Raw genomic sequence first — 10,921 nt, forward strand, 5'->3', positions numbered from 1 at the left:
AAAGGTCGGAGGGAGTCCGGGACTCGTGCTCCTGCAGGATGCTGCGTCCGCGGATGCTGTGGAGCGTCGTGGCACGAGGGGTCAGCCCGCGGCTGACCTACTGCACCGCGGCTGCTCAGCCTCAGGTAGGCCCGCATCCACGGACACCTGCACCCACTTCCCGAACCCCAGCAGCCGAACCAGCCACCGCACATCATTTTATTACACTCAAACGTATAAGTTGCTCAAATAAGAAGTGAGTTATTTTTTTTTTCTGTTTTGCACCACTTAATCCACGAAGAGAGCAATGCGGGCACATGAACTGTGGGAGAAAGAGGGAGAAGTCCACACAGAAAGGCCTGGAATCGAACCAACACCCTTGCTAGCCTCCATAAAATATATGCACAGAGTCATGCATAAATAAAGTTGAGCTTATGTGAAAGAAATTGCATAGAAATTTTTTTCCCTATGCACTATTACATTCATTTTGGAAAATATACAGCAAAATCCCGCATGAAGCATAAAATCATCATTGAAAAAAAAGATGTATCTGTTGAATGGTTCATCCAACTCAGGGTTTCAAGGCTCTGGAGCGGATCATGAAAGGTTAAAGGGTGCATCCGTCCATCACAGGACAAATAGAAAAAAAGACAATCATATTTGCATTCACAATTACTGGACATGTAGAGCTACCAAATAAACTCCAACGCATGTTTTTGGACTGAGGGAAGGAAATAGTCTAATGCAGAGATACCCTGCACTCAGGGAAAACATGCAAGCTTCGCTGAGAAAGACATCCAGTCTCCGAGGTTCAACTCTTGTCACTGTGAGGCGAAAACTCAAACACAGGTGACAACACTGCTTCCCCCCTCAAATACCTTATCACTTTAAAAATATCTTGAAAATACTTGAAAATTTAAATTTTGAAAACATAATTTAAGCACAAATAAAGTAAAAAAAAAAAAAAAAAAGAAATTCACAAAATCAGTTTTCATCTAATGTAAACTTGTCACTAATATAATTATGCATTAGGTTTCCAGAAATGTTTTCAGTCTTTGCTTCTCTCCAGGCAAAACCAAAAAAGACCAAATTTGGTCCTCTGAGCGATGAAGACCGGATATTCACCAACCTGTATGGCCGACATGACTGGAGGTAACAACAATACTTCATCTAAACTAGTTTCTTCTGCTCTGTCGTGACCTGAAACTGACAAAGGAATCCTCTCTGTTCCAACCAGACTCAAAGGAGCCCTGAAAAGAGGAGACTGGTACAAGACGAAGGAGATCCTGCTGAAGGGACAGGACTGGATCCTGAACGAGGTGAAGATCTCGGGACTTCGGGGCAGAGGGGGCGCCGGCTTCCCTACCGGCATGAAGTGGAGTTTTATGAATAAACCCAGTGACGGAAGGTAGGTAGAGAGAGGAAGAGGATCTGTGTCTGCAGAGGGAGGATGAAGGCCACCTCCTGGAATGTCCTGTGTGTTTCACACGCCCTCCGCACTGCAGGCCGAAGTACCTGGTGGTTAATGCTGACGAGGGCGAGCCTGGAACCTGTAAAGACCGCGAGATCATGCGTCACGACCCCCACAAGCTGATCGAGGGCTGCCTGGTGGCCGGCAGAGCCATGGGCGCTCGAGCTGCGTACATCTACATCAGAGGAGAGTTTTATAACGAGTCCTCCAACCTGCAGGTAAACACAAGTACTGATGGATGATGAACAGTTTTTAAAAGTCTCCTCTGTTATTACTTATTTTAAAAGTTTTACTTTTACCCCGCTTTACCCCGCAGACTTCACCCAGAAGATCCAGACTCAGAAATGGTGGCTTTCTGCTCCACTGGTTTGGGTTAGGAGGAAGTAAGACAAAACAAATAATAGGACAGGGAGTAACAAACAAATTAAAAAGCTGGCATCAGACAACAAGAACCTCCACACATTGTAGAGTCAATGGGGACTGGCAGAATGGAGCAAGAAATTCCAGTTCCACCGCCTCAGATCTTGTAAGACGTAAAATAAAAACGTAAAAAGGCTATGACAAACAGTGATGACATATGAATTTTTAGAGATTAGAAAAAATATCCCAGCAGTCTGAACCTATAACAGCTTGACTAGAAAATGGTCCAGGGAGAACTGAGCGAGCCTGAACTGTGACCTTTATCAAACAGGGAAGGTTTCTGCCTGATCTTGGCCTCCTGAGCTGAACCTGGGAGCTGGCTCCATTTAAAAAAAAAAAAAAAAAAGGACACTTGTTGCTCAAAGCTCTGCTTCACGTTCTGTTTTTAGAAACTCTGAGCCTCTAATCAACAGCACTCTGAATGCAAAGTGTTCTTTGTGGCACCAGCAGCTCGGTAACATACGATGCAGACTTTGCATTTGCAGTAAATGAACGTAACCTTTCCGTTTCTTCTCTTCAAACAGGTGGCTATCAATGAGGCGTACAAAGCCAGGCTGATAGGAAAGAACGCCTGCGGCGCCGGCTTTGATTTCGACGTGTTTGTGATGCGAGGAGCCGGAGCGTACATCTGCGGAGAGGAGACGGCCCTCATCGAGTCTCTGGAAGGCAAGCAGGGGAAACCCCGCCTCAAGCCGCCTTTCCCCGCAGACATAGGTGAGCCAGACGCTCCGCGGAGTCCTCCTGCCTGCTTTCTGCGGCGCCTAATTATGGTTCGAGAAAACTGCAAAATAGGGTTGTATTGTAATTATGGTTATTCACTGCTGCTGCATCTCGCTCCCTGAAGGGGTGTTTGGATGCCCGACAACAGTGTCCAACGTGGAGACGGTTGCCGTGGCGCCCGCGATCTGCCGGCGGGGCGGGGCTTGGTTCGCCGGCTTCGGGAGGGAGAGGAACTCCGGGACCAAGCTCTTCAACATCTCCGGTCACGTGAACAAGCCGTGCACGGTGGAGGAAGAGATGTCCGTTCCCCTGAGAGAGCTAATAGAGAGGCACGCAGGTGAGCGTCTGCTGCGAAGGACGGCCGGTCGTTTCTTGAGATGTTGACACAGCTTCCTCTCCGTCCCGTGCGACTGGTGCAGGAGGAGTGAGGGGCGGCTGGGACAATCTATTAGGAGTAATCCCAGGGGGGTCCTCCACTCCCATCATCCCCCGGCACGTGTGCGATGACGTTCTGATGGATTTCGATGACCTGGTCCGAGCGGAGACCGCCCTGGGAACCGCAGCCGTCATAGTCATGGATAAATCCGTAAGCGAAGAGAACCGAGCGATCACAGCTCAACACCTGGAGGACATGAAAACCTGAGCAATGACTGTGTTTTCTCCTCCAGACTGATGTGATCCGAGCCATTGCACGTCTGGTTGAGTTCTATAAACATGAAAGCTGTGGCCAGTGCACCCCCTGCAGGGAAGGTGAGGTACTGCAGCTAAAGTGGAGGGACTTGAGCATTGAAAATACATTTCTTCACAATCAAATGAAAAGTGTGATACAGACGCAAGTCAGGAAATGCAACTGAAAAGCTAATGTTTCTGTAAAACTTCATTTAATGAACTCATCTTGCCTTGTCTCCCAGGGGTGGACTGGATGGACAGTATGATGTGGAGGTTTGTTCGAGGCGACGCGGCCGTTTCAGAGATCGACATGATTTGGGAGCTCAGCAAGCAGATTGAGGGTCACACCATTTGTGCTCTGGGGGACGGAGCCGCCTGGCCAGTGCAGGTAACGGCTTTATCAACTATTAAAACATATTACCGTCAGCATAGGAATGGCTTCCAACTTCAACCAAGTAATAATTTAAATATTTAAAACCCATTTCGGTCTTCAGAAATTGTTTCATTTTGCATACGCAGGGTCTGATCCGACACTTCCGGCCAGTCATGGAGAATCGCATCGCCGCGTACAACAAGACCAATCCCCCCAGAGAGCCGGAAATCGAAATGGTCTGAAGCTGTGAAGCTCTTAAATATTCACAACATAGGTGTGTCATGATGTGGCACATTTTACCTCTACAATATTTAAAACATAGATTTATCAATAAAAATATATTTCTTGTTAATAAATCAAGTTATGAAGCTACAAATATTTTACACAATTGCGAAATGTATGCAACTGATGTTCTGTTATTCTAACAGTAAAATCAGGAGCAACATTGTCACTTTGACTTCAACTCTTTTTCTAGTAGAAATTAATTTAACACAATGAAAGTAAATCACAATGCAATGAAACACTGCAATAATTTAAGTTTATTTCAGAAAAAAAAAAAACATGAAATGCATTCAACTGTATGGCTACATGAATGATCTGTACAAAAAAAGGAAATCTGTTGGAAGCAGAACACCACTGACAGAAGGAAGTCGAAGGAGCTGTGCTGGGATGACACTGAAACTGATCAGATGCACAACATGATTTATTTCCCTGTGAAATCTCAAAACAAAACAGAGACACTATATTCAAACAGTTTTCCTGGTGTTGGGATTCAGTTCAGATTAAGACTGGAGGCCTTTACAGCCACACTTTAAGTTGAAGCAATCAGTCCTGCAAATGTTCTTCAAGCTATCAAGTGTGCCGAGAGGGGAAAAAAAGGGAGTTTTTTTTTTTTTTTACAAAACACGAGTGTGTCCACCTGTAGTGAAATTGCGCTCGGATCAACTCGGAGCCGTTATCGAGTCCTTCACAGGAGTGATGAGAGAACAGCAGCCTCTTCCCGTTCAGGGCGCCATCCAGAAAGGCATGGACGGCTGCTGCGGCTGCGATTTGGCACGAGAGGGCGGAGGGGGAGGGCAGCGATAGCCCTGAGTCCAGCCCGGGGAGGTGGAGGTGGGGGGGGCTGCCCCAGGGTTACCTGGCCCTGAGGCTTTACAGGTGGCGACGTGATCTTCCTCTTCATCAGACGAGTCGCCGGCGTACGCCACCAGACCCGTCTTCAGTCTTTTCACCGGGGGCTCTGAAAGAAGAAGGTGGGGGGGTGCAAACGAGAGCAGCAACCACAGGAGAGGAGAGGAGAAGAGTGGCGGGGGGAAACAAAACGAAAAATAGCACAAGCAACAATTTTCAAGTACAAAACAGGGTGTGAATGAGTTCATTATTCCAAACACATTTAGGGAGAAACACAAAGTTATTAGATTCAAATGATTTATATGGCAGCAGAGGAGAGGAGGGGTTGGGGTGGGGCCATCATTCGAAAGCAGCCATTGGTTGGTGGGGAGCGACAGCGTCAGGGCCGTCCAATCGAACGGGAAGGACAGCGTGAGAGGACGAGTCGTGCCCCACCCCCAAATCAGTATCCAGCATTGCCCCAGAGATACATGGAAGAGAAGAAAAACACAGAGAAAAAGAGAAAAACACAAAAACAGGAGAGATTCTCGTTAGTGTGGAGAAAAGAGCAACGGCAGACCGATGATGTCATCAGAACGGGACGGTGAGGTGGACTCGTAAAAACAAAGCAAAACCGGATTTCACCACTACAAGATTTCTAGTCACGGCAGCAGAATCCTGGGAAAAAGAAAATCTTAAGATGGATAAAAGCCTGGAGGAGGCGTTTATCATGACAACAGCGGATTAAGGAGAAACAGCTTTCTGTGCCTTCTGTGTGTATCTTTACACCTGCTGGTGGTTTGTGTCTCCGACACACTGCTTTAACACTCCTCAGAGTGAAACTCGGGCGCAGCCTGGCGATCTGGGAGAGGATTTACATTTTACTCTCTGCAGATCTAAATTACGGCTTGGGAACGATTGGACGCCCCGGCTTATACACAGTCGCCGTCCACAGTCACGGATTGTGGATTTAGATTTGGGCCGTGGATTTGTAAATCCACGGGATAACATTCTTACCCACGGGGCCTTGCAGCGGCCGTCTGTCGTCCATCTTGGGTCTGACTCCGTTCACGGGCAGTGGCGGCGGTGGAGGCATTAGCTGCCTGCTGCTGAGCAGAGAGAGAGAGAGAGAGTCAACCACCCGTACCTCCGGAGTGGAGGAATCTCATTCAGGAAAGGGACTCTGTACCTGTCCCTCTCACTCGGTGGGCCGGAGGAACTCGGTGGTGGGGGTCCTGCAATCTCTGGGCTGCCCACTGAGAAGCCTGCACCTAAATTAGTCATATGAATGGGTCCATGCTATGAGCAGAAAAACACACAGGCGTGATTAGCAGACATCCTCCACTAGGCCCTGCCCTGACACTTCTAAACAAACTAATCTATCTTACCAGGGGTCTGTCATCACACTGACATGTTCTCCATCCAATATGCAAAATAGGAAGCTCATCGCATATTAAAGTTCTTTCCTAAGCTAATATTTTCTTAAGGACACACTGAAGCAGCATGCCATGCTATTGAGTGTGAAGAAAGGGAGGCTGAAGTATTAGTCGGTCAATCAGAATGAGCCGCCTCACACAGACGATGCATTTCTTACCTGGTATCCGAGCAGGCCGCTGTCCCTCTCGTCCGGCACTTCCTCTGTGAAGCGTCTCTTCTGTGGCTGACTGGCTGGAGCTGTCAGAGGTGGAGGTTTAGGCGGCGCCGCAGGAACGGGAGGAAAACGTACAGGAGGAAGAGTCTGCACAGAGGAGGACAACCGTGTAGACATTCATTCTTTGCACGTGCCGAAGCCAATAAATACATTAATTCCAAACATACAGAGGCTTGGATGCTCAGGTAAATTTAAATAGACTTCAAAGCACTTGGACTAATAATTGTGATTAAATAATCCGTTACTGCACTTTGTAAAACCAGTTATGTGCTATTCATGAACATTCACCTGTGGCAGAGAGTCTGGAGCAGGAAGAGGAACGGGAGCAGGTGCAGGTGGAGGTACGGGCGCCGGAGATACGATGGCGACCGGAGGAGGAACCGGAGCAGGAACCGGGGCGGGGGCCGGCCGGAGAGGGTACTGAGAGGGCACGGCGGGGGCGGCCACCGGAGGGATCGGAGGAGGGACGCAGTAAGGAGAGGGGACTGGTTGGGGCTGCGGAGGAGGAACTGGCATGGTGTAGCCCGGCTGGTATCCGGCAGGCGGGTAGTAAGGAGGCTGGGGGGGCATCCCATTCACAACCGGAGGCTGTGCGAAGCCTGGAGGAGGAGGTAGAGCCAGACACAGACAGTGATGGACCACTCGGCACCAAGAGAGACATCTTAAAAAAAAAAAAAAAACACACACACACACACACACAACACACAACACAACACAACACACACACACACACACACACACACACAGACTGCTAGGTTCCGTTTACCTTGCTGAGATGGCATCATTGTGCTCATTTGATTCAGGAAGCGAGAATACTCTGCATGGACCTGGAGAAAGACAAACATGACGTATGACGTTCATAAGAGGGCACCACTGCAGCTATGAAGACGTCACCAAAACACAAGTTTTTTAAAAGCAGCACAAAAGAAATCATGAGCAATCACGCAATGTAATAACATCAATCAGAAGTCAGATTGAAAGAAATGGAAAGTCTGGACAAAGTCCATCAGTGAGAATGACTCACCGTCTGGAGCAGGTTTTCACACAGTGTTTTCGCCGCTGCCAGCCCTTCTGGCTTTGGATGACTAAAGAGGAAAATACCTGCAGTTAGTCTTATCAAGCTCACACTGCTGTAATAAGGATACAGTACTGGAATTTATCTCATAACTTCATATAAACTGTCTCTGATAAGCGGAGACTGTAAATGCTTTCTGGCTCACAGGACCACACTCACCTGATGTAAATGTACATTGGTTCAAAGGCCTCTCGCCCAGAGGCTGGCTCTAAACAGCCTGATCCTTTCCCCCGGAGGAAGACTTTGGCCCCCGTCTCTGCCTGGATGTGCTGCAGGTACGAACAGCCAGGACCTTCCACCCGCTCTTTGACCACAAAGCCCGGGATGGCGTGCTCCAGTCCCACGAAGACCTTATCTTGAACGTAGTGCATCTGCATGAAGCAAATATAACAGGTGCGTGTTTCAGAATTAATATAAACGTGGCTTTAAATCTACTGTCACGGTCCGTATCAGCATCATCGCCTCACTTTTGGACTCATTTTCTAAGTTCTTTGTGGAATTCTCTTACCCCCGACTGGAAGTGCGGCTTGTGGTGGGTCATGGGGGGCATGGGAGGCGGGTTGTGCTGCTGGTAAACTGTGACTGAAGTCCCACTCGGAGTGAAAGATGAAGCGGATGATGACGCGGTTGCAGCTTTCACCACACCGTTGGTGATGATCTCTTTGATTCTGTTAACTGCTCCTGCGGCAAGAGGGACAGAAACTGTCAGCAGTGCAATCTGAATTTTAAAACAAACAGAACAAAATTCCATTCCTAGTAGATTGAAGGGTGAGAGATTACTGACTGTCGACAAGTTCTCGTGTCTGTCCTTGGACATGGAGATACAGAGGTCGATCCCTGTGGGTAATGAGGAAAAAAAAAAAAAAAAAAACATTCCTGTATCAGTGTGGAAACATTAAACTAGTTTTATGATTGGTCCGTAAAAGTGAGACGGGAGAAATAGTCACCCTGGGAGTGCTTTGCCCTTCTCCTCGGCCGTCATGTAACGCCCTCTGGTTGAAACTGCGGCTCCGCTCACTTTACTGATCTGCAGGAAAACGACACCAAAACACATTAAAGTGCAAAACCGACAGCAAAGTGGCGGACACTGCCGAACACGTCTCTTCACGTGATGGCTGACCTCGTCCTGCGTCTGGCCGCGCGTCAGGAGGTTTCGACAGGTGATGGGGACGTCGTTGATCTCAACTTCAGCCACCACCAGGTCATCTTTGGCTTTCGCTGGCACTGGAGGCTTTCCAACACCCAGAACCTGAGCGAGGGAAGACGAAAAGCACGCAAATCACACACACAGTGTCGCTGGCACTTCAAGCATTGATTCATTGACACGACGGGGGCTGAAAAATCACACATGCTGACTTAGCTGAGACTATTTTTAGTGAACAGTGATGTCTGTAAATATAGAAATTAGGCAGCATTTCTATGACACATCATTAAATGTTGAGAACAAAGAGATCAATTCTCAAAAACTGCGACAAAACACCTATGATTCATTAGAAACGGTAATCGGATAGGTTCAATCACCAAGTCAGCAGTTTTTAAGTGTGAAACCTCACTATCGGTGTGAAAAACAATGCACAGAAATCGGATATGTTTCAGATCAGGGGTTTTCATAGCGTGGGTGGGTGAGATCCCCTGACAAAGCTGACACACCACACGCCCCCTCAACTCTCACGCTGTCATGCTTTCACACCAATTTGTGTTTGTTGGTTAAATGCTACACTTCCGAGTGTCGTTTTGCACCGCACGAACAAAATTATGGCGCACGGTTTTTGCCGGAGACATTATGTTATAGTTTTAATTGTTTACAAAGAATTCTATTTTGAAAATGTGAGTTTTAAAGTAACATGTTCCTCCCTCATTTACTTCTTGTTACACTTTCTTCTAAAGATATCCCTCTGAGCACCCTCCTCAGTCGATACTCACCTCACACTGGTTTAGATATTCCCAAAATTGATTCAACATTTTTTAATATATTATATTGCTCAAATGAAGACACAACTTTTAAAAAAGATACATAAACAATAAAAACAACAGAAGGTGTACCACTGAGGGAAGTAGGACTAATATCCCCAATTCCCCCAATGTAAGGATGCTGCTGAAGCCTTTTTTTTTCTATTCCTTGTTGAATTTTACTTCAGATGCAGCAGGATTGTATGTTTGTGAGTGGCAATGTCAAGTCCTTCTCATCACCCTGGATCCCAGCCAGCTGACATGTTTTGATGGCTTTCACAGAGCCTATTCAGATGCATACACGCAGTACAAATGAGCATTGTGTAACTTACTTTATCGGGCGGTCCCGGGATGCCGATCTGGGAGGGTTTGAGCTTCCCTTTGGCCACCAGCATGGCATTGATCTTGGCGGCCACCGCGGCTGCAGCATCCAGAGCCCCGGTGGGCGCAGCTTCAGCCTCCCCCATCCCTCCAGAGCCAGACCCGGGACCCGGCTGATCCCATTTGCTGCGGCGGCTGTAACCCCAAAGGAAATATCACGAATCAGAAAGAAGCAGGGGTAGTTTATCTATGACTGAATCTGCTCAGTTAACCCGATTTCGTGGTTCAGTGAAGGCGACTGTTATTGTTTTGACAGCCGAAGGCTCCGCGGGATAACTTAGTTCGTTCTCTACTCTTGGTTCACTATGAACATCCATGCCAGTGTGTTTTAACCCCGACTGGATGTTGCTCTACACACGTTTCTTCGAGAAATGGCAGGGCAGATGGAGTGAAAGCCCGAGCTGCAGCCCGACAACAGTCCGCCATGATTACATAAGGTGGCTAACATTAGCATAGCTAGCTAATCAGCTACCTGGAAGCAGCGAGAGAAACAGCCTGAAATAAACTATGAACCGCCCCGTTCGCCGCACTTACCCGCTGTTCTGTGTCCCGCAAAATGACATCAATGTTCCGTCAGAAATACATGAATGTAAAGAAAAAAAATCCCAGTCTAACTCTCGGACACTTCCTCCGGTCGGCTCAGGGAGCTTCGTCCCGCATCGTTTCCGCCTCCGGTCACTGTGCACGGAGGATCCGGAGGACCGTGAACGCCACACGGGGGAGACACACACCAGGGAGTTTTCCATCAAAGAAGGCAAAAAAAGAAAAGTTGAGACAAGATGCTGCTGCCTCACCTGTGCCAGACACACTGTTGGAGACTTTCCCCAGAGATGCTGCAAAGTTTCCAGAGGAGAGAGACGCGTGGAGCGGCAGGAGGAACCAGGTGAGGACTTCCAGGTGTGCAGAACCAGACTGCTCTCAGACTGTTTGTTTCCGAGATTACTGAAAAGTTCTTGGTCTTAGAGGGGGAAAAGAAAAACAAGGTAACATTTGGTTCAGTAGAGGTTGATTATTTTGTTTGTTTTGGTTGCTTCTAACAATATGATACAAAAATGTCCTTCCCCGATTTCATTGAGATTGAATCTCGCACGATTTAATTTTATTATACAAAGTATTGAAATT

The 10,921-nt window shown here is 47.6% G+C and overlaps 2 protein-coding genes across 8 annotated transcripts; one reads left to right on the top strand and one right to left on the bottom strand.

Annotated features, from left to right (window-relative positions):
- The first annotated feature begins 1,021 nt into the window (after positions 1 to 1,021).
- On the top strand, positions 1,022 to 3,880 carry LOC115396443 (NADH dehydrogenase [ubiquinone] flavoprotein 1, mitochondrial-like). The gene is made up of 9 exons (XM_030102317.1): positions 1,022 to 1,131; positions 1,217 to 1,387; positions 1,485 to 1,668; positions 2,395 to 2,584; positions 2,715 to 2,927; positions 3,010 to 3,176; positions 3,259 to 3,340; positions 3,502 to 3,647; positions 3,779 to 3,880. Exons 1-9 carry the CDS (start codon positions 1,022 to 1,024, stop codon positions 3,872 to 3,874), a joined length of 1,359 nt encoding a protein of 452 aa, XP_029958177.1. The 3' UTR covers positions 3,875 to 3,880.
- Positions 3,881 to 4,216: 336 nt separating this feature from the next.
- Positions 4,217 to 10,477, bottom strand: khdc4 (KH domain containing 4, pre-mRNA splicing factor). 7 transcript variants are annotated; one of them, XM_030103740.1, is made up of 14 exons: positions 10,334 to 10,477; positions 9,751 to 9,934; positions 8,589 to 8,717; positions 8,416 to 8,495; positions 8,253 to 8,305; positions 7,977 to 8,149; positions 7,628 to 7,839; positions 7,418 to 7,478; positions 7,160 to 7,220; positions 6,682 to 6,992; positions 6,337 to 6,480; positions 5,932 to 6,041; positions 5,760 to 5,851; positions 4,217 to 4,872 (listed from the first exon to the last, which is right to left on the bottom strand). In XM_030103740.1, exons 1-14 carry the CDS (start codon positions 10,360 to 10,362, stop codon positions 4,637 to 4,639), a joined length of 1,875 nt encoding a protein of 624 aa, XP_029959600.1. In that variant the 5' UTR covers positions 10,363 to 10,477; the 3' UTR covers positions 4,217 to 4,636. The 7 variants fall into 7 exon arrangements, 5 of the variants coding, with proteins under 5 accessions (XP_029959600.1, XP_029959601.1, XP_029959603.1 ...); XM_030103741.1 differs by having other exon boundaries at positions 4,637 to 4,872; positions 5,760 to 5,848; positions 10,334 to 10,362; XR_003932470.1 differs by having other exon boundaries at positions 4,814 to 4,872; positions 5,760 to 5,848; positions 5,932 to 6,013.
- Positions 10,478 to 10,921: the final 444 nt, after the last annotated feature.

This window comes from Salarias fasciatus, chromosome 11 (genome assembly GCF_902148845.1).
Source record: "Salarias fasciatus chromosome 11, fSalaFa1.1, whole genome shotgun sequence".
NCBI classification, from domain to species: Eukaryota; Metazoa; Chordata; class Actinopteri; order Blenniiformes; family Blenniidae; genus Salarias; species Salarias fasciatus.